The sequence below is a fragment of the Notolabrus celidotus genome, chromosome 3 (assembly GCF_009762535.1).
Source record: "Notolabrus celidotus isolate fNotCel1 chromosome 3, fNotCel1.pri, whole genome shotgun sequence".
NCBI classification, from domain to species: Eukaryota; Metazoa; Chordata; class Actinopteri; order Labriformes; family Labridae; genus Notolabrus; species Notolabrus celidotus.
The window spans coordinates 11,584,183-11,607,793 of record NC_048274.1 but is presented as its reverse complement, the minus strand read 5'-3'; the positions used below and the strand labels follow the sequence as shown (position 1 = coordinate 11,607,793).

The following is a 23,611-nucleotide window of genomic DNA, read 5'->3' as shown; positions in this document are numbered from 1 at the left end:
TCACTGAGGAAGACAGACGAGCAGAGAGGAGATGATAGATAGCGGAGTCTGTGCAACTTCTTGGGCGAGGGAACCCAAAAAGAGCCCTTGTCAGTGCTGTAAAGAGAGCTTTAATCTGGCCGGCCACAGAACATGTGCCGGAGGCCTGCTGCTCTGCCCACAGGGTGTATTCTGGGCAGAGGCGGGTGGCTGACGGCCCTGTGCATTGTGCCTCCTCCTGCCCTATATTTAAGCAACGCACTGCCAATCCTAACACTCCTTCACTCACTCCTTTGTAAATAGCTCCAGGCCATAGGCAAAGCCATATGGTCTGAAATTGTTCAAAAGAGATGAAAGAAAAATAACCAGAAGAGTGAGGTAGAGTGAGGTGCAGAGAGTGTGCAGGTTTTTTTTTATCTTTACAGCGAAGTGTGTTGAATTAGGTTAAGAAATATAATGAAACTGACTCATTCTAAATGCTACAAGTTGATTTCTAATAAATTAATATTATGCAAGTCAACAACAATTGCCAAATGATACGACATGATGAAGATTAAGCCAAAGACAGCCGCTGCAGAAATATGGTTTTAACAGTCTCACGGTCTCGGTTAGCGATGCCAGAATCGGTTAAAGAGGCTGACTAAACGAAGGAAAGATGAATTAAGATTAGAAAACTCTCAAACCAAGTGAAACTATCAGGGGGAAAATTACAGATTAGATGTTCTGATGAAGGAAACTTACAACAACAACGGCTGTGACCATATATGGTCATTGGTGCCACCATAGTGAAAATACAGATATCGTTGATTGTTGCTCAAAAGTTTGGGATCAGTCTCTTCAAGGTTTCAAAACCATGAGAACAAAAGATGAAGTAGTCCCTTCTGCATGAGATAGTACGAGATGTTTAAGAAAGGCCAGATTAATCAGATTTCCTTATTTATAAATGAATGCAGTTATAATGTCTTATTTTGTTAATTAGCCGGTTAATTTTCGGATGAATTCATTTGATAACGAGTTAAAAACTTAAACCACATGATTGAAGCTCGAAGATGTTGGAAGTTTCTCATGCCAAAACATTTAAAAGCAGTGATTATTGAAGAAAAACCTGCTATGTGTCTTTCATGCAGCTGGAAGGGATTTGATTCCTTCCAAATATTACTGGTTGCCAACTTGAAGTCATATTATAGCCTGATTATTATTTGGCCCTATATGAATGTATTGGATATACAGTTAACGGCACGTTTAGCCCTCTCTGAAAACTGACAGTAACTGCTTCACTTTCCAAGATCTCTCAACCATAAAATCCAATCCATATTGGAAAAGGTTTGATTGCATATGTTTAAAATTGTCATCACTGGAATCTCTACCAGCTGCGGGCCCTGAAAACAGCCACTTATGTTTGATAATGTGCTGAAGCGGCTCTGGTTATATCACACACCTGGAATGTGGCAAGTTAAAGGCAGTGGCTTTCTGACCACAATACAGGCCTTTGTGTATCAAGTGTCAGTCATCACCCTCAGAGTCTTCTCCCTGACAATGTGTCCCAGCCCTGACGGAGACAAAGACTGCACTTAAACATGGCTGCAGCTCCTCACAGCTCAGCCCCTCATCTGTTTTGTGTTTTTATTGTAACCAGTCGCAGTGTTATTTATAAGTCTGCAGCTTTCCAGTAGTTTCTTCTAGTTTTGAACCATTTAAATGTTAAGTACACCCAGCCATGCGGTAAACCCACAGCTCCTTTAATGCAGACTGTTGCTCTCTTTTTACCCTGAGCTCTCCCTTTGCAAGGGCTAATGCAGGCAGCAGCAGAATCAACAGTAGCAGCCCACAAAAGGCTGGCATCTGTTCTATAGTAGTCGTCCTCAACATCACACAGAGGAGAGATGGCCCGCTATTCCAGTCCCATTTGTACTGCCAGGGCATCACCTCATCTGTTTGAAACAGAGGCAGAAAGACCTTTAATTAAATTAGAGAGCTCAAAGTATGGAAAAAATCAAACAAAAACACTGTGGTAACCCTTCTCTGGGCTTTGTGCCAATTCAATGTTTATTGTTTGATTTTAATAAAAGGATATGCTTTTTATTATTCAAGATGAGTTGTTTTTTGTTGGAGGAAAAAGCCACAAAATGTGACCCTTTAGTACCAATGTCCTTTAGGTCTGAACAATTGCTTTCCTCTTTATGTTGCTGAGGGTACTCTTGGACATATCGTGTTCATTTTTCTTCATTAGAATCAGCTGTGTTGAAAATGCCATAATTTTAGGAGTGTATAAAATAAAACCATCTCAGCACAGTTACTTCTTTTTCTCCAAACTGCTGAGATCATTCGTGTTGACATCATTTTTTTACGGGTTCCCAATCCTCAGTGATCCAGAACTGTTCACTGAGTCCTCCAGGGAATGTTGAACTAAGTTGGACTGGAGTCTAGTTTCTTTTCAAACCCTCCAGGTTGCACACAGCACAATGTTAGGAACTGTACCGTTACCAAAACCCCCTTTCACATATACACAAAAACCTCAAAAGACTTGTTGGACACTGGGGCTATTATGTTCTCTCTGCAACAATACCATAGATTATAAATGGTCCTTTGTGGCTTATTCTTTCCCCTGTGCTTTGTTGTATGTGCCTCGTGGTGAGTGTGGTATCACAGGTCTTAGTCACTGTGGCCAGCAGCATTTCTGAGCACCTGCAGCAGGCCAGAAATTCACCATGTTAAATGACAACTGTAGAAAATAATGGAGCCACCGCCGCCAAATGACCCAACCAGGATGCAGTGTTGATGTCTTTCTGGAGCGACACGAGACAGAGCAAAAGACCTGACCTGGGAAAGGAGCCTGCAGCCACACACACAAACTGACATGCACAAACACACACTATTATCCAGAGTCATACATTATTTTTATTCTTTGGAAAACATGAACAATTGGACCAAGCATTAATGTAAGCAATCTTCACAATAGCACTTGCTGGCTACAGCCTGTGACTAGGAGCTACACATAATCTAATTTGGATGGGCAAACCCTTGTATGCCAAGGATTTACATTGCAGCCAAAACGCCTTGGTTTGCAATTTCCAAGACAGCAGTCGAAAAGGAGCAGAAAATTGCTTCCAGGGCTGCAGACCAGACAAGATTATATTCAAAGTCTTTGTGAGGGCTTTGCCTGAAAAGAGCCCTGGCACCACATACACACACACTCACTCACGCACCCACACACACATGCATGCACATGTATGTGTACACACACAGAGGAGGGACAGTGTAACAACTATAACCAAAAGGTTAGGAGTCTGGATTTTGTGGAGCACCAATGTAAGCTCCATTTGAATATTTACAGGCTGAGCTTTGGGACACGGGAAATGGACAATTGTAGTCATCAATACTGAGGATAGGAGGTGTGGCGGGGCAGAACAGGGCAGTTCAATAGGTTAATACACTGGCCTTTCACCTTTTGATTCCAGTTAGGCACATGTCAGCAGAAGAATATATTTTATCTCACACAACCTCCAGGACATCACACACACAAGGTCTGGAACAAAAGTCAGAAGAGTTGATGCATCGGTGGAGAAACATATTATATCTAAGGATACAGAGCTAAATGAGCGCATTAAGGGCTGATTCAGGCTCCATGACTTGCCAATCAATAACCTTACCTTACTTATATTATCCCAGCTTTGCTTGGACTACGATGTGCTTGTTTTAAACAGTTACATCGGACACCAGCTCTGCCTGGTTCAATGTATGCACAAGACAGATTAAGACTGGGAATTCAAAATATGTGAAATATACAGTTTTCCCCTTTCATCACTGTTAAACCGTTTGCTAGATTTGAATATTACATCTCTTTTTTTTTCATCTTAACTGCAATTTCTTGTAATACACAAGATCTACGTGTATGAACACTAGTTATTAGTCTCTATCCTCTAACCAACGGGAGGGTTTCCTGAATTAGAGTTCCTACCTTAAAGACAGAAGAGATGGCAGAGCTGGTTGAACCGCAGGACTGATGTCAAACCCCTCCCACTAACCAAAACTAGCATTTCACTTAAGGAAATGTCAGAGATACCTGAGGTCAATACAGTCCACAGCTGAACAGATGCTGGTGTTTGTTTGTAGCAGATACTTATAGTTATGGAAACTTCAGTGCAACGTTTTCTCCTGCAGTTCCTCTCCTACTCTGCTAATCTGATATTGAGTGCTACAGTACTGGGCAAGAATGGGTTAAAGTTCTAAGACTTGTATATTTTTGTATTATACATTTGCAGGTGATTCTATTTCTATGGGCCTGTACGGGTTCGAATACATGATTATGCAAATGTATGCACCTTGTTTCTCCTGACAAGAGTCTAATTTCACCAGTCTCATTTTTATGTATTTTGCTTTTCTACATTTAAAGGAAACATTTAACACATGGACCAATTGTAATGTCATTGAACTTTGTTCAATACACATAACTGCCAAAAAATATATCTATATAAAGAGCACTATAGCTGCCCTTATTAGTGAATAGAGCTATCAATAAATCATCTTTTTAACCTAAGTAAAATAACTATTAAAAATAATAATAATAGTAATAATTATATATATATAATATATATATTATATTATTATTATCATTATTATTATTATTATTATTGTTGTTGTTGTTGTTATTGTTGTTATTATTATTATACATTTTATTTATAGGCGCCTTTCAAGGCACTAAAGTCACCTTACAAGGCAGAGCTAAAAACAAAAATCTAAAAATGAGTAACATTTTTTAGAAAATGATCACTTGAACATATAAAGAAAGCACAACAATAAATAACTATAATGACCATGCCTGAATTTATATATTTTTTGACATATATTTTACTTCATTAGTCTGACCCATGTTCCGATAGGCTATGTGACCTTTTCTACAGCCGGTCAGTAGGGGGAGCTCTATATGTTTTGGCTTCACAGTCCGTGAACACTTGTGGCGTCCATTTTTATATACAGTCTATGGCTGATAATTTATTTGTAATTTGAAAAACATATGCTTTTGGGTTCTCATGTAACTGCATTGTTTATGTGTAGGTTAAGTGACACATTTCTCATCTATGGGCCTTATATTTCATTAAGCCAGAAATGATGATGACAATGTGGTTGCACAGTTGATTTTCTGAATGCAGACAGATACTAGCACTTGATATTTATTCACCCATGACCCATAAAAATAGCACGTCCAGATATAGAAACAGGGCGAAATAGAGGGAAACAATTCCAGTGGTCACAAATGGATTTTGTTGTAGGGACCAGGACTGTAGACTCACTGCCACATTCTATGTAAAAGCTTCCACTTGGTTAGAAGGAGATGGTAAATAATGGAACAAAGTAATTGCCCTCTGCAGACAATAACACCTTTAGATAAATATTTCAAAGAGGTAAATTGTAGAAGGGTTGTAAAAGGTTTTATTGTACTGATGGGATATAGTAAAAACAGACAAATAAAAAGACAAGCAAGAAAATACGCTTGTGTAAAGCATGAATATTTTATGTGTCCTCAGGTTAAAGGCTTGTATACTGTTGGACAGAGAGTCCGCACTAAGCCATGTTCTCCTAGGTCAATGGCTAGGAAAAGAGAGGGAGAGAAAGAGAGGGAGAGAGAGAGGGAGAAAGAGTCCTAGTGATAAGGGGAGGTATGTATTGTACTCTTCAGACACACTTTGTATGAAAAGATGAATTGATCCATCTGTTAGCAGCACTTAGACCCACTCCTCTCCCCGGTCATTACAGTGGGATAAATCAATATTTAATATCCCCTCTAACAGCCACGCTGGATGATCTTAACCTCTCCTTAATCCCATTTATGTTACCTTTCCAGAATCTTCTTCATGTAAGCTCTCACTGTGATAAACTTCCAAACAAGAGACTGGGAGCGGAGCTATTAAAGACCACCCCATATTTATGTCAGGTGAGGCGCTTTCGTGAAATATTAATATTCTGAAACTGACCAAAGTGAAAGCTTTTATCTGGGGCGTTCAAACCTTACTACATCGTTGCCTTGTATCAGCAAAAGACTCTCTCTCCTTCTCGCTCATTTCGCCGCTGAATTACAACCCACTGTTCTTTATTGCGGTCGAAGGATGAAGATGATGGGGCGATTCTTTTAGCTGACTTGATAAAGCGCGCCTCTCATTTCACACCGTCCTAATAGGGCCAGTGTCATGGAAACTAAGAGGTGACAGTATCTCACTATGATTTGCACGAGCCAGAGTCAAGCATGAGCTCGGCGAAGGTGTCATTCAACGAGACAATAAGTGGTGTCGCACTGAAAAGCTAAGCATATTACCTGAGGTGATGCTTTTAATTATCCATATTGGTCTTTGCTTGAAGAACACATGCAGCAATGTGTCTACGGCTTAAATTACTTAAAATGTAAATCACATTTAAACCTGAACCTGCTGTTATTATTCAGAGTCTTATATATGTCAGAAGTTATTTCCTATATAGTAATCTTACTTCACGTCCTCTTATAACTACTTTAATTTCACTTTCCTTACCCTTATACACAAACACGCACACTCCTCTACTTTCTGAAAAACAAACTCCCTCTCTTTTTAAAAGGTAGATTGCATGTGAGGAGTGTCTGCCTATTTCAAGCAGATGAAACAAAAAGAAAATCTCCTGCAAGATGATTGCTTTAACAAAGGTTAAACAGGCAAGCCCAAACGTTAGAGGAAACAAAGGTAAATCCTAAAAAAAGAGGAGCAGGGAGTGAAAGATGCAGCTGTAGTTGTGTGCTGTCTGGTTCTTTATGGGCAGCGTTCACTCACAGCAGATTCCCATGCTTAGGTGACCACCAGCTCACTTTAGGTGGGAGGAAGGACCGCAGCTGCATAAGCTTGAGAGACTGAATAAAATAGTGCTTGCATGCTCATGCTGAAAGCTCCTGATGCTTTTTGACAATATGAAAAAGAGAAAAATGTGAGGAAGAGGTGCAGGATTTATTTTTCTCAATAATGTGTTTTTTGTGTTTTAGTGACAAAGAACTAATAAAATATATTGCTTAATTATTGTGAGGATGTTTTTTTATTTTTGTTTAGCTCAGTGAGGTAGAAGTAGAAGGCAGGCGCTGCCTCTGTCCCCTCTCTGGGCTGCACCAATTAGTTCACTTCACTCCATTAAGAGCATAGTTGATTGCCACCTGCGTAGACAGTGATCTCTTCCAAAAAACACCATATAAAGAGAAAATCAAAATAGATATTCATTGACTTTTTTACATATACATTGACCTAGTTGAAGCTGCTGGTTGAAAGTGTCAGGTGCTGAAATATTAATGAGCATCGCTCCCAGTTCCTGCCTGCTCCTCACAGCCAACTGGCAACACGGCATCAAGCTGAAGAGAGGAGGACAGCTTTTTTCTCTCCTTGATTGACTCATCGATTGAAGATATTTTTAAAGGGAATCCCTGGGAGTGTGTGCTCCTGGTACAAAGCAGCCCCGTCCCATGTCAGGGGACGGAGAAGGGCTGCGAGTCTGCCTTAATTGGGCAGAGACTTCAGAGTCTTCTTAACCCACACCGGGCAGCGCCATGGCCTGTCACGGCCCTCACACCAACATCAACAAGGCCGAGCCCTCTGAACACACACAAACACACACCTAGTAATTTAACTCAAAACATCTTTTACCAGTCAACTATGCCAGCTCTTATCAATACGGCCACCCTGGACATGGATTAAAGAAACACATTAGCTTTAAGAATCACTTTTATATCCACTTTGCCATGTTCCACTTTCTTTAACAGTTTCTTTCTTTTGCCACTGCATGGAAAACTGAACACACTTTGTTGTCAACAGCTCTTCTTTTTTTTGCTTCATGGAAAAAGCTTGCAATGAAGAAGAAGTCCTAAAACAGAGACAGGCTGTATGATAGCGGTCCTAACCTTGTCAACTCTGCAGTTGTTGAGGCCCACTGAGCTGAGGGCGGACAGCTTGGCCTCCATGCCCTGCTGGTGATGTTGCAGCTGTTCCCTCTGGATCTGCTCCCTCATTTTCCGGGCCTCCGCGATCGCCTTCAACACTGTGTCCTGGTCTCCGAACAGCGCAGTAGAGTTAAGGCTGGACAGGATATCTATACAAGCACATACACACAGGACATTTTTTAGATTTTTCAGTCGAATCGGCTTATACCTCTCTGATACCAGTGTGGCTCAAAATCAAACATATTATTGGTGGAGGAACATTTATTGTTGGTATCTGTGACTGATATTACCCTCTTGGCTCATGTTATTGTCCTGTGACAATTAACCTGAGCCTTTTTTATTTGGAGGTGCTAATACATGGTATCTGAGATATTTGAAGCTGTATCAGACGCGGATACTAACACTGGTATCAGAAAACCTTTAAAATGAACTGAGTTGGAATGGTAATATCATGCAAGAAGAGATAGTGACACCAATATTCCAAAATGTAGAAGAACCAGAGCAGTATTCAAACATTTAAATGTGCGCTCCCTGGGTGTGAATGTAGACTTTATATGTTTCATGATTTGGATAAATATGTGTGTGTTAGTACATTCTGAGGTCTTACCATGAGATGAGGCTCGGCCTAGGCCTCCGAGCGGGCTGGGGAGTCCTTTGCCGAGCAGACTGTTATGGCTGCTCTTAGAGCCGAGGAACAGGTTCTGTGTCGGGGAAGTGGGGGATTTGACCAGGTCTGTCGTCTTTGGCCGAGCAGATAGGTTGAGCGGCTGTGTTCCCTCCTCCTACGGCAGGAGAGAGAGGAGTGTGAGAGAAGACAGATGTGAATAGGTGCCTCCCCCCTTCCCCTTCCTCTTCCCATTTTCAGGGGGAGCTCAGGATTCCCAGACAGCACAGTTCCTCCTCTGTTCCTGCTTAATTATAGGATCTCTGTCTTGACCCGCACCTCCTCCCTTGCTTCAAACCCACTCTTAGCTTTTCTCCTCTCCTCTCCTCTCCTCTCCTCTCCTCTCCTCTCCATCCATCCTTCTCTCATCCATCCTTCCTAAGGAGCTGTGCCACTGCGATCTTCTTCACAGTTGCCCAGCGCCTTTGTTCACACTAATTAAGGCAGATTCTGTCTCTCTGTACATCTTCATCTGTTCTCCCTCTCCTCCTCCTCCCCGCTCTCTGTGTCTGCACTCTGGTTCGAAGAATAAATAATGACCAGATAACGGCGGTGCCAGTGATCAAAGACAGCTGTTCCATTCATCAGATGTCGACTTGCATTATCTACTTCATTAACTTGTTTTCTAATTCCATTCCTCATTTGTGCATACTTGGTTTTATCATATGCTTTGATATGCCTATTCCTAAGAAAATATGATGTGACTCTAAAAAACACTTCATGTAGTTCTGAGAGGAGGTCAGAGGAGGATACATGTGTTTGTTACTGCACTTTCTGGGCTGGTCTGAGCCTCTTAGAGTAGTGTCTGATGTTAGAACACCATTTTTCAGGTTGCCACACTCAGCACTTCTTCACCAGCTACCAAATACTTTAAATGTGTGGTTCACCTGCAGATAAACTATTGGAGGCAGAGGCTGGGTGTTTAAGAGCATGCTGTTTTTCTTGAGTAAGCAAGTTAAGATTGTTTTTAGCTTTTACTTGGAATATGTAGTTTTCTACGCAGAGCGGGTGACTTTTTTCTTTTTGTCTTTCTCTGAAACTGGAAGTATAGTACCTCATTATTTTCTCTTTTTGTAATGAAATGTTCTTGAAAGTCGCTTAACTTCTAAGAGACCATTACATTTTGTGTCCATTTTATATTGTTTGTAAGTCTTTTCGTGTAGTGTCCTACGAACTGTCTTGCATTTTATGTATGTACTTGCTTCAGGACTACAGATGAAATGTAGCTATTGTGCTAATTCCAGAATATTTACATATAAGCATACTGCTGAAATGGTGATTCATGTGCATCGTCCTAATCAAATAAACTCCATAACTCAAATAAATAAAAATAAAACTTGAACTCTTTGAAGAAGGATCAATGCAAACAAAACCAAGGTAAGCTTAAATAACCTGTCAGAGTAATCAACCAGCTGTGCAAAACTGATCATTTTGCTAGTTCATGTTGAGGAAAATAAAATCAAATAATTGGGTTTTTTTTAGGATTCATTTAAATACAAAATGTTCATTTAAAAAATATATATATATATTTTTTACACGAGATATTCAAAATGTATTCATTTGGGGGGCGCTGGTGGCCTAGCGGTCTAAGCGCCCCAGATACAGAGGCTATAGTCCTCGTCCCAGAGGTCGCAGGTTCGACTCCAGCCTTGACCATTTACTGCATGTCCTCCCCATCTCTCTGCTCCCCATAGTCCTGTCTCTCTTCAGCTGTCCTATCCATAAAGGCGAAAATGCCCAAAAAATAAAAAATAAAATGTTTTCAATGCAAAATCAAATATTTGATCATCAAATATAAAAGTGATGATGCCCATTAAGCTAAGAAGCACCAAAAACAGTTTCCCAATGAGTTCAATAAATGCTGAGTGAATCTGATCAGAAACATCTCCAGCATTAGTAAATCAGTAAATACTCTCTTTGCATAGTATTCGCTGCCATGTGTATCCAGCAGTCTTGAATCCGATGATGGCATGCTGTCATTAACAGTCTTTCTCAAAGCCCAAGTGTCTCCTTGTCCAAACATATGGCTCAAGCGCAGACTGCCCCCAGGCCTTGTTATTGCTGTGCCAATAACAGTTTGTCATGCAGTGAAGCTGAAAGCACACAAACAAAACTAAAGGCAATCTAATTCCATTGGACTGTGGACACAGATGGGGTGATGCCAGTTTATGTTTGCTTTCCATTTATGGTTGATGCATTTCATTTAAAATCCATAATTCTATGATTATTGGCAACATTTGTAATATTATGACTCCAATTATTGTTTTATTCATATTTGCCTGACTGGCATCAATGTAACCTGATAAATAGAGAATTGTATTTGTGTGATGAAATGTTAGTTTGATGGCAATCTTTCAATTGAAATCCCATGAGGCAGCAGGCCCGAGGAATCATGTGTGTGAGTGTGTTTGTGACGAGTGCCTTCCTACCATTTAAAGACATGATTTATGATCCCTCTCCATTGTGATATTATTAAGCTAAGCTACTCCAAATGGGCGTATGTTTCTGATTATGGCCTTACTGAGTGGGGATGATGTATATGTCTTTTCCTCTGCGTGGAGGTCTGGTGGAGTCGTGCCATACAGCAGCAGAAAACACACATCCTACATTGGGTTTGCTCTCAAGCCAGAAACAGTCGTCAATCCTATTTTTTTACTTCCCTTTTGTCAGATTTGTGTAGCACTGTTATAATAGTTTTATCCCATTTCAGTTTGAAGAAAAAAAAAGTTTTCATTGTGAAAAAAAAATAGAAACCATGTGTTCCACAAATTACTGGCTTTGAGCAGCTCTCCCCATAGCAACCATGTCCACAGAGTTCTGGTTAACAGAGAGAGCGCCTTGTTAAAGCCCAACAGATTGATGGCCCGCTACAGGCTGGGCTCTGTAACATGAAGTGGTGAGCTGTGTAGATGCTTTTTTTATTTATATTTAACCACACCATCTATGCTCGGCTAGGTCAAGTAGCACTCAAGACCTGGGTGGTGGGTGGGCAAGGGAAGGGAAGGGTCGTACCTTGACATGAGTGATGGGGCTGCAGGAACTCTTGTCATTCTTCAGAGAGGAGGGAGAAATGGGTCCACTTGCATTGAGGGCCTGGGGGAGCGGGGGCATCTTGGCTCCAGGAGAGACCTGCATGCTGGCAAGCTGGGCGGCATACAGTTGCTGTAGGGAGGTGGAGAAAACCCGCAAGGCGTTAACATCCAAATCCAGTGAACATTCAAAGTTTTATATTCTGTCTTTTCCTGTCCCTAGAACTCTCTCTGCTTCTGTCTGCCTTCATCTCCCCCCCTCTCTCTCTCTTTTACGTCTTTCCTCTCTTTCCATGAGGCTGGCAGAGAACCTCCATCAAAGGTCTTAACTGTATTTCAAAGGCAGAACCCAGAGAGAGACAGCAGTCTTAAAAACCACACAGAGATGGCTTTCAGTCAAAATACTTGGAGCCCCTATTTTCCACTCATCACAGAGAAAAGTTTGCCGACTGGATGCGAGTGTGTTAGCAAAGATCTCTCATTTCTCTAGATCTACACTGCGCCCTATTGAAGTTTCTGGCCTGTGATTTGTCTCCACACAGCCATGTGAGACAGTCCCATTCAGTAGTGTTTCTAGCCCGACCTCAGCTGGATCGCCATCACAGAATATGTTAAACACAAGCATTATTAAGGCTCAGAAACCTGCACAGAGAGCGCTGATGTAATCACCGTTATTTTCCTTGGCGTTAAATCAGTAAGACGTCCGACTGCTGGTGACATTACCACACAAGAGGCCGGTTCAGATGACTGGCAAAGTGCTTAGTAACAGTTGTGCCTGCTGCAGGGTTGAACTCAGAGAGCTCACTTTACGTTTCCACCACTGGTCTGATTATGTGGCATGTAGCAGAAAGGTTGGTTCAAGAATTTGATTTGAGGGTTTGGAAATTTTTCCTTAAAATTTGGTGAGCCACAGACTGCTAAGTGTCTGTTGGATCAGATTTTTGACGTCGTAATTCATCCTTTATCCCAGATAAAGTTACACTTAATGCCTGAAATTGAATTGTGTGCCTGTTTTTTTTCTTATATCGAGAAAACCTGAAATAAATAATACCCGGCTGACAGGATGATTATTTTGTGTTTGTTTTTCTCTGCTTACAGAGCCAAACAATCCTGCACTGCTGAGTCTTCTTTCTGCCCCAGGTCTTCATTGATTGGCCACCAAGTAAGTGATGAAATTGGCTTTTGTCTCCTGCTGGATATGGCAGGAGTCTTTCGAATAGAGCTGCTGTCTGAGAAATAGTGTTACTCCATGCAGCCTTCAACCCTCACTTCATCAGACAGATAGCACCCTTTAACTCCCCCGCTGTCCCGCTATCCTCAGACTGGGTCAACCTTATTCTTTGTTGTGTTTTTCGGTCAGATGTTGCTGTCACGGGGAATCTAATTTTCTCTTCCTCTGGCCAATCAGCAAACCCTGTCTCATTTCCTGGTCCGACTGGTCACACACAGACCACATTTGTTGGGAAAAAGCGACCCTGCCCTGCTGGCCTCACCTTCGGCAGCGTAAAAGCAGACTTCAGCCAAACAAAGCACTTTATGTCCATGCACATATCTCAAGATATAAACACATATGTGGTCCTGTAAGAAACTTTATCGCTGCCACATAAGCGGCAGTACAAAAGGCTCATTCTTCCAAGGGACCTGGGGATAACAACGGCACATGGGCAGCAGAAATGACAGACTGATTATGTTCCCACAATGATAGCACTGCCCCCACCTCCTTCACAAACAGCCTTTTGTCTCGCACAGGAACGGACACAGGAGCAGACCCAACTCTATTTTCCTCTCATCTGAGTGCAACTTAGTTAATGTCAGTGGTTAAGGCATTCTGTGTGTGTGTGTGTGTCTGTGTGTGTGGGAGTTTGAAAGAGAGAGAGAGAAACACAGTGACAGAGAAAAGGAGAAATCTCCAACCAGTGCCTGTCACTTCAGGCTACACACAAATCGTAGTCGAGGAGCGGAAGCTGAGTCTGTGGGACAGATGTTTGCTAACATGCCTGTCGACGGCTTGCCTCTGACCTTGACTGAGAAGAACATTATTGTCCCGGAAAAAGAGCACAATTAGACGTTGCCTCAAATTAGGCACAGTCAGGGAGCCCCTTTTCTGCACTGATTAGCAGGTCAGTGCCATGGGGTGAGAAGCCACAGTTACCCTTGTAACCAGGAAAACTCTGTGTCTTCAAGTGCAAAGAACAATAAATATAATCAGGGGGAAAAGATGAAAGGTGTGCTAAGAGAGCACTCACTCCTCCAGGACTTATAGATAATATTGATGTGTTCGATGTGTAGTCTGAAGGTTTTTCACTGAGTATTCAAGTATTCCAGCATCTGAGATGGATTAAAGAATAGTTGCTGAATATCTACCTATCCACATTTTTTTACTAAATCCACAACATCCTGTTCTGTTTCATTAAGTTGTTGTTTCTAACAGACACTGAGGTATGATGCATCCTGCCAAGTCCGGTCTCCCTAAGCAGAGGACATCTGCCTGCCTCTCCCAAATGACTCTTTCACATCTATTAGCCTCTTCTTCATATCCACTTGCCAGGCGGGGGCAGCAAACGGTTCATGGCATTAAGGGTCAAACTGAAAGTCAGGGCTCCAACTCTGAGGCGGGCCAACGCCTGAGTGAAGCTCAAGAACCCGCTGTTCACTTTTTCTACTCTTTTTTTTTTCTCCTCTGTACACTTCTGTGGTCACTTTTCTGTGTCTGATCAGAAAAAGAACATATAACACAAAAAGCCATAGAGCTGCAGAGGGCATGGTAGAAAATAGCAAATGAGCTTAATAGCTAATGGGTTTCCAATGTGGGTGATAAAGGAAAACTAACAAAAGAGTGGTATGTTCATCTGTGGGTTTTTTTTCTATTAGCTTGGCAGCAGGAGAAACTACATGCCATTTTTTTTTATATCAAAGGCACATGAATAACTTGCTGTTATATGTGCTATATATATTACTTGTTTTGTAATATATATGTGTAATTATTTTTTTCCTTAGTGCTTTCAATGATTTTTGTATTCTTCTAAAAAGGATTTGTTAGTACAGAAACGACGCACGTGTATCAGACGACACACTAACACAAAATCTAAGGTCTTCCTTTTGACCCCATCATTCCCTGTGTCCCAGTAGAGCAGAGCAGATCTCAGCAAGCATGGATTCAAAGTGAGTGCAGCACGCCCAAGGTCAGCCTGTTAGCCTCTGGTAATTAAAAACAAGCCCTCTGGAGGCAGCAGAGGTTAAACAGGGAGGTTCACTTTTCTGCCTGCGACATTAAACTCTGATTAAACACGCTGTTGATGTAGTCAGGCGTCTTAGACTACAGCGTTTGTTTGTGTAGTAAAACAAACAAGCTGTCGAGGTGTTCACTGAGGTCAATTATGAGAGAATAGGACAGATTTCAGGACTTCTGTCTCTGCTTTTTGTGATATTTTTTTTTAATATTCTGGAGCAGACGGTTTGTGTCGTACTGAGTGAAAAACTTGTGGGGAAGAAAAGTGCATCTTGTTTTCCTAGACTAGCAACACTGCGATGTGTGCTGGAAAATACAGTGGCAGATATTCGTCAGGTTTCTTGCTGCCAGCAGTGAAGCTGCAGTACACATTTACAAGTGCAGCCTGCAAACTATAAATCAAAGACAAACAAGTCGCCTTAAAAGAAGAGATTCCTCATACCAGTTAACTCCTTGAGCGTTCAACATAAGCTGAGCATTATCTGATGACTTCCACCCTCACTTAATCACACTCTCCTCCCTTTGTGTGTGCATGTGACTCTTTGTCTTTCTGTCAATGTCTCATTCACCTCTGCCTGGCCTGGGCGCGGAGCACTGGGCTGGATATGAGGGCATTAACTGTGCTTCAGTGCACCACGCCATTTAAAAGGCAGCACAGCGCCAGCCCCCGTTAGCCACAAGGCTTGTACAGGCTCATTGCCCAGGGCGAGCAGGCAGTCTGACCCAGGCTAGGCCCAGATGTCAGGAGTGGAGGAAGGCGTCCTGGTGCACTGTGCCGAAGCTTTCCAGTATGGCCCAACATCTGTCTCATCTGCTGGCACTCAACCTGCTCTACTCCAACCCCTCCTTCCTCAAAGTTCTCCATCTTACATCAACAGTATATATGTTTAAGTCCTTCTCTGTGTTTCTCTCCCCAACACATACACATGCAGACCCATCTTCTGTAAGTGTATGTGTGTGTGTGTGTGTGGGTTCTCCAGGCCCAGGGGCCCCAGAGCCAGCCCTCCCATTCAGTGCCGCTCGCTGCATTATCCACTCTATCTGTCCATCTGTCCCTCTGTTCACCACTGCCTCCATCCAGCTGCTCACCTAGCTGTCCTATTAGCCAGCCTTCCACACACAGCTAGCGTTGCTGCTCTGCTCTGGGTTACCTTCAAAGACCGAGCTCCTCTGCTCATAAACACAGAAACAGCTGCTCTCTACAGTACGTCTGTTCTCTCTTCTCTCCCCTCCTCCTCCACTCTCTCTGTTTCAAAGTCAAAAGTGCTTCACTTGTTAATGATGGAAGCTGTTTCCTCACATCTGTACTACACAGGCATTTACATCCAAACAAAAGATAATGTGCAGGTTTGCTGCTCTCCCACTTTCTTCCTGTTTGTCCCTGACTGTGTAACACTCTTTCTTATCGCTGCAGTGGTCCGAGTCTCTGAGTACTCCTTCAGATGTCTGTCTGCTGGAGTTCTGGTCAAGGTTGTCGCTGAGTGTGTGGGCTGCTTTTCATCTGTGCAGTGGGAGCTGAAGCTAGGCCTAGGTTTTACTCAGGCCTAGAAACATGATATTGCAAAGGTAGCAGCATTATTCCTCAACTTCCAGGATACAGAATGAGGGCAAAAGCATGTCATGGGTCTGGTCTATTAGAAAGGAAAAGTACAACAGAAACAGGATGGAGGGGAATTCAAGTAGAAATGCACAAACTGAGATGTTTAGAGAAAGTTCAAATTGTGCTCAGTAAATTGGAAAAGTAAGACAATGGGACGGAGAAAATGGAGCATTGACTGAGTGAAAGCAGAGGGTTTCTATTTCTTTAGTCCTTACAGTGTTACTGCACGTGGAGAACCCAGATGTTTGGTTTTATCCAATAATGTTTGCCTTAAAATGGCTTTAACCCCAAAGTCTGCTTCCAATAATAGAAAACAGGACTTTCTCGAAGGCCCTTCTACTGTTTAGTGGTTCTGTAAAAAGGACGGGTGATATATATTAAGACCATGTCAGCCTTAAGTAAATTGTTTTTCATTCTGAAACTGATGCAAGGTGTAGTGTACAAACAGCAATTTAAGTTTCGTCCCAAAGAAGAGATTCTTTTGTGGAATTAGGGAAATTCTCCTTCTTGTCTCTGCACCGGATTGAATATAGTAGGTGTCCCAACAGATTGGTGTACAATCTGAGCACAATTTCCTCTGTTCGCTGAGAGGTGTCAGTTGTAATCAAGAAAGGACAGGCAGGGACGGAGCCATTGTTTCCTGCTGGTCCGGGGCTCATCCCCGGCTCTGTGTGGGCACTAATGAAGAGGGGCATGTCGCGCTGGGATAGTTTACCCGCCTCCTCTCCTGTGAGTTGAGGACGAGAGCCAATCTGTCAGGAAAAACATTGAGTGAAATTGCCCTGTGGTACAGCAATGCCTGGTGACAGCCACTTGCAGACTGCCAGCCACCAGAGTGATGCTACCACCCTGTATTGACAAGCAAATTACAGTCTCCAACACTCAAACGCATCACGGTAGATTCATTTACATCCATCAGCCCTAAGCCTTTGTTACCTCGTTGGGTTTTCTTCCTTTAGAGGGAAAGGGCGGGGAAAAGGGAGGTAGGGGATCCCAGACTGTTATGACAGAGGAGATTGTGAAGAGGCTGAGCGTCCAACATTAAGACTGACGGCGCGGCTAGCCTCTCCAACTGGATGGCTGATCACATTACCTCGGCAGCATTGTGGGAATTAATTCTTTCAATAAGATAATTTTTAAGGCTCATATATTGCACAATCTAAACAGGGTAAATTGGGGAAAATTATACCTTGCCATGCACCTGACAGGAAGAGATATTTTAATTGCCGTTTCAGTCATATGTGAGTGTGTGCGGAGAGGAAATCGAAGAAAGAGCTTGGAGGTGAAACTAGAAAAGTGCAGGAGAGTTTGAAGGGTAAGTGGTGTATTGTGCTTGATGACGCATGAAGAAAAAACTGTGAAAAAGTTCATGCTGGAAGGTCTTTGTTATGTTATTTAGAAATACTCATTATTAACGCCACAGCTGCAAGGAAAAACTCCCTTTAACAGGCAGAAACCTGGGGCGCTGGTTGCCTTGTGGTCTAAGCGCCACACATACAGAGGCTATAGTCCTTGTCGCAGATGTCGCCGGTTCGATTCCTGGCCGCGACCATTTGCTGCATGTCTTCCCCCACTCTCTACTCCCTACATTTCCTGTCTCTCTCCATCTGTATTATCAATAAAGGCATACAAAATCCCCCAAAAAAATAACTAACAAGCAGAAACCTCAAACTGAACCAGACTGGATGGTGGACAGCTGTCTGCCACATGCTGATTTTTCTACTCCTTTATATTTCTCCTTATGCACTCATCAGTCCATTTTCATTGGTGCACCAATCCAGATATTTGAGTATACCTTTTCAAAAGTTTAATTTGAAGGAAAAGGAGGGCACAGGTGCTTTTATTGCTCTTGAAGCGAGGAGACCGACAACTTCAACTTAATTCCATGTCTGCCTTGATACCATGTTTTTAATCATAGCCGGCTCCTGGTGCTTTGTAGAGGAAGTGGTGGCAGTCACATGGTTTGTTGATCCCAGCTATGTAGAAAAGGGCATGTTTGACTTGCCTTGCTGTTTTAAGGGGAGTCTCTACGCAGGGTAAATAGCAGCCAGCAGGCGGAATATGTGACAGGCTGACAGACTTCAATTAATGGAAAATGCACCTCTTTTTGTTTACTGTGTTCTGTAAAGGTCAGCCAAGTCATGGTCTTGGAGGCACAGTTTTTGCCCATTCCCAGGGTTAGATACATAATCAGAATTAATCACTCCAGACTCGTCTCCCCTCCTCACCCCAACCTTCAGATATATGACTGTCTCATCTGACCTCATACACCACTAAAAATAGACCCAGCATGCCTTTCTGCACCACCACTCTTTTCCAATGGCCCGCTCCATGATACACAAAACATATACACTCCAGAATCGCTGTCCTTTCCTCTCTTAGACACGTCTTCAAAACATGAGCAGACTTATTTGACACCTTACATGCTTCTGATAGCTCTTCTCATGGCAGCATAATGACGCACAGCTCTTCACAGCCAGCTGCATGCATTGTTTCAACTTGCCAAGGCTCGTGAACACTGACAGTGGTAGCCTCCGAAGGACAAATGCCACATGTCAGCCTGCAAAGAGTTCCCCTCTCAGTCTTGAGCACTCTTTCAATCTTGACATATTTCTTTCTGCTGTTGAGCGTCACATGTTGCAGCTTTTCATAATTTTGTGTTGTTGTTGACTCAGCTGTAGAGGCCACTTAACCACACGTAAGGAGGCCGTCTTTTATTTGTTTATTACTTATTTATTTATTATTCATACTCTTGAGATCTACTGTTACTTAAAGGAAACTGACACTTAAAGAAACAAGCAAAATAGAAATGGTTGTAATTAGCTTTCCTTTGTTAAATAAATAAAAAGTTCTGGGGAGCGAATCATCATCAGTACGATAACAAAGATTATGCAGACAGAAGCTGTGGTAACAGTAGTATTTGTTATGGTAACAACTTGAAGGATGAATTTAGATCATTATCTATATTAAACATTGTGGCCTCAGGTTAAGCTCTGACCCGGGTTCAGCTTTTTTAAACACAGTGTGAGAAAAGTCCTGGAGGAGCCTGAAGGGCTTGGAGCCCATCCCAACATTTTCCGTGGCTTCAAACCCCCATTCAGCCCCACTCTGTGTAACATGCTATGAATTTGCTTTTATTACATACTATGTATACTGTGTGACATACATTATAATTACTCAGATTTACGGTCATTCCTTCCTCTTAATTGTTTTCCCCACAGAGATAAAAGAAATATCGCTGCAGTTCTACGAGAAAATGCAATAGAAAGGAGATCTTTGCTTACACAGTCAATTGTCTTCTGATAAATTCACTGGCAGGCGATTAAGGCAACCAAAGTGATTCTCATTCCCTCTAATAACTATTATCTTCCTAGCTCCTCTGTCTAGCAGAGCTAGTGGGGATAAATCCTCTATAAAACAGGATAAATTACATATGTAAGGTGATAAGCATTTGTGAGCCGGGGGGCCTCCAGGATTATTTAGTGTGCTGCTCATTACTTAGCGTACAGCTGCTTAGCCATCCTTTCTGCCCTGGGCTTGGCGGGCGTCCCTAGCATTCTTTGTCATAGTACAGTACATACCTGAAGCTGGAGGGGGCTGAGTCCTGACGCTGCTGCAGCTGCCATTGTGGATGGAATGAACTGCACTGGGTAGTTATCACCTGTCAGAGAGGGAGAGAGACAACAATGCATGCAGGTTCAGACAATGAGCCGGCCCACAGCGACCAGGCAAGTGCCAACACAGATCCCGGCGCCCTGCGATAGTTTGCCACAGCAATGTGGCACATTGCAACGAGCCTTCGGCTTCAAGCCCAAACATCTGCATTAACAAAAGGCTAAGCTGGTTTGACTGGAGCAGGATTACTTAGGAACGTTTCACACCATTCCCTCTTTCCTTCACCTGCACAGCTCTGCTCCTGGAAAGCAGCACTACAACAACCACTGCTGCAAACTTAAACAAATCAGGAGCTATTTTCAAGGTTTCTGCAGAAATGAGAAATATCTCCTCTTTTATTCAGTTAACGGTTATGTAGAAGGACAAGTATGTTCTCTCAGGCAGCTTGTACAGCTGTAGACTTGTCTGGCTATTGTTCAACTCTACATTGTTTGTTGCTGAGTGAGTTGGCAGCAGAATGAAAGCACTTGTATGCAGACTGGTTAGAACAAGTGTGCAGTCACAATAACAAGGTGCAAAACAGAATCCCACACTTTCTTATCTCACATATCACTGTGATCAACAACAAAGACATAGTGTCCAAATGGCAGCAGTATTTATTACCATTCACTACTGTTGGCCTGCCATCAGCACGTTTGTTAGACAGGGGGATAAAACGGCTGCTGTATGAGTGATATCCATTGGGGGATGTATAACTGAGCACCAGACACTTTTACACACTCGGGGTAGTGTGTTGAGACAGACAGAACAGCCCCAGTGAGACGGGCAGTCCAACGTTCATGAAGAGGGGTTTGGTTTTGAAGCATGTGTGTGGAGAAGCAGAGATGGGGTGCACAGTGGGTGCAGGGAGGGGGTAGTTGGCCTTCGCTCAGACTCCACTTCTGCCTGCCACTTCTTCTCACAAACATATGGAGCCATTAAGCCACAGACAAGGTAAATGTATATACCTTCTCTTTCACTTTGCCCTCGCCTGCGCCTCACTTTGCAATCTTGTACAGCACAGCACAATGTGATACAGGCCGTGGAAATTCAATCCCCATTTAGTAGCAAATAAAATCACACAGCAGAGGTGGTTTCAAATAGTGCTGGGTTGGATGTGTGGGGAGAAAGTTGAGTGGGGGGCACTGTGGTTATTTCTACACCTCCTCTTTTTGGTATCGCTTTCTCTCTGTCTCTGTGCTGTCTGTGACGTAGGAGAGGGAATAATAAATGGCTGGATGTCTTTAGATGTCATGTGAAACCTGGGGAGGGTCATGTGCTAAGTAAGCGCACATCATTACTGAGGGGGGGTCTCGTGCTCTGAGATCTGGGTCTCGGTGGCACACAGTCTATGTTGAGGCACCAGATTGTCAGAATGGCACAATGCCAGCTTAGCATCACCAGGGAATCACATCTAAAACTGTGTGCTTTTTTAACTGACCATGGCTGGTCCCATGCCCAGAGCCTCAACTCTGAACGCTGAGGACGGGGGAGCAATGCAGGTGACGCCATAGTCACAACAGTCTATTTTTCCTGCTCATGTGGTGCCATGAAATACTAGCCATAGATCTGCAGAGGGTTGACAGATGTAGCTAAGACCTTTCTTAGAGCAGATCAAATGATGATAAATGAACTGTATGACTGCGGCCCTCTAACTTGATCTTCTCTTTTAAATTTTATTGAATAATCAAAGCTGTTGACAGAAAAACAGGCTTACATGACGATAAATATCCTGATACATTATTTTAAGTTGTTGAAACAACCGTACAAAGAACATTTGATGAGGACATACATAAAAAAATCTAATTTGCCAAGTGCAGTTTATTTAAGTATTTGACAATATATCAAGTAACAAAACATGTCGTCTGACTCAAATGACTTAAAGCTACTTCCTTGTCTGTTTCGTCACTGTGGATACTCTTGATTGCTAATTTACATTGAAGCATTTATAGTCTATGTTCTTAAAATCACTTTTATCTTAAACTGATATTGTGGCAGCTGTTACATGCATAGATTATTACTATGCTCCATATCGTCACTCTATTAAAATAATGGCCTAAGTCATTTTTACGAACATTAGTTTTTGGCCTAAATCATCTCTTGATGATTTTGGCCACCTCTGGTAAATCGCCTTAATCCTTAGTTGAAAGGATTATGCTCTTTATGCCCTACAGGATAAATGTCAAGAGGGTGACTTAGGCCATTTTATTCTTGTCCTAAGTCAAAAAAATTTATTCTTTAGGATAAAATGTCTGACTTGGGCAATTTAACAATCTTTCATGATAGCAGCTGCTTAAAGAAGCAACATAATCTATAGTGCAGAAGAAGCTCTAAACATGATTCTTGAATCAGTTTCTACCGGTGAGTGATGAGGTTTACTATCATAAAGGCTAGGCTATAATGTTGTGTAGTAGAGGAGAGTTGAGGAGAGGGACATGCCTCCTCAGCGTTTGATTGATCTAACATTTGTTAAATTTAGGTTAGATTTATTTACGTTTTGAGTTTGCTTTATGGAATTAAAGGACAGTTAATAGTCAGGTTTCAAAAAGTTGTCAAAACTGGATGTTGGAAATGGGTTAAGTTCAATAAAAACCCAGCAAAGAAGACCTGGAGAAGTGAGGAAAGGGACTGTCTCCTGACCAATTTGATTTACCTGACATTTGTTTAATTCAACTCAGAGTAATTTCAGTTTTGAGTTTGCACTACGGAATGAAAGGCAGTTTAAGCCAGGTTTAAAGTTGCCTAAGTCACACTCGAATGTTTGGAATTTGTCCTAAGTCACTTTATTCTTTAATGTTACATAATTGACACACAACGTTCTATGTTTGTCAACAGTCATCCACTCTCAAGGCCTTTTTTATTTAAATAATTAATAAATATCATATGCTTTGGATTTAGTAAGGTTTTTTGTTTTCCCAAAAACTTAAAAAAAGGACTTAGGCCATTATTTTAATAGGGTGGCGATATTGAAATATTTCCTGTTCCCCTGGTGTTGTTTGTTAAATGTGTTCCCTAAAATGTGCTAAAAGGTTTAAATTTTGGAATAACATGCCATCAGTGAACCTTGAACTACCAGCAGGATATCTATGAAGGAGACAAGCAGACTCCAAAGCTAAAGGGTCACACTGCAGGTCCATTAAAGGCACATCTGACTGGATGCTGCCCTGTCTGTGTAAACAGTGCAGGGAGACAGGGAATCAGACTCATATCTATTTGTTTAAAAGATGAGTGTGTGTTTCTACCACTGTGCTTGTCTACCATGCCTAACCAGGCCATTGAGCACAGCCAGCAGACGGGGTGATGACTTACCACCATGGTGCCAGAATGACTCTGTTGCCATGTGAGCACCACAGGGCCGGGGGTCATAAGCAGTGGTCCCTGGGAGCTGTCTCATAATGATAACATCAGATTAGTGTGCCTTAGTCTTGGAAGTGAATGCATGGCCACTCACTTCATGGAGAAAGGACACGGCGGCATCCTGTATACCCTGCAGGTGGCGGCGATAACATTGTAG

The 23,611-nt window shown here is 42.3% G+C and overlaps 1 protein-coding gene across 1 annotated transcript in view; it reads right to left on the bottom strand.

Moving 5' to 3' along the window:
- Nucleotides 1-23,611, bottom strand: part of sox6 (SRY-box transcription factor 6) — a 137,568-nt gene that overhangs the window by 18,477 nt on the left and 95,480 nt on the right. Inside the window, exons 10-13 of the mRNA XM_034680096.1 lie at nt 20,025-20,104; nt 11,598-11,747; nt 8,529-8,703; nt 7,883-8,070 (exon numbers count right to left, since the gene is read on the bottom strand). Coding sequence (XP_034535987.1) covers nt 7,883-8,070; nt 8,529-8,703; nt 11,598-11,747; nt 20,025-20,104 — 593 coding nt within the window. The remainder of the gene's footprint in view (nt 1-7,882; nt 8,071-8,528; nt 8,704-11,597; nt 11,748-20,024; nt 20,105-23,611) is intronic.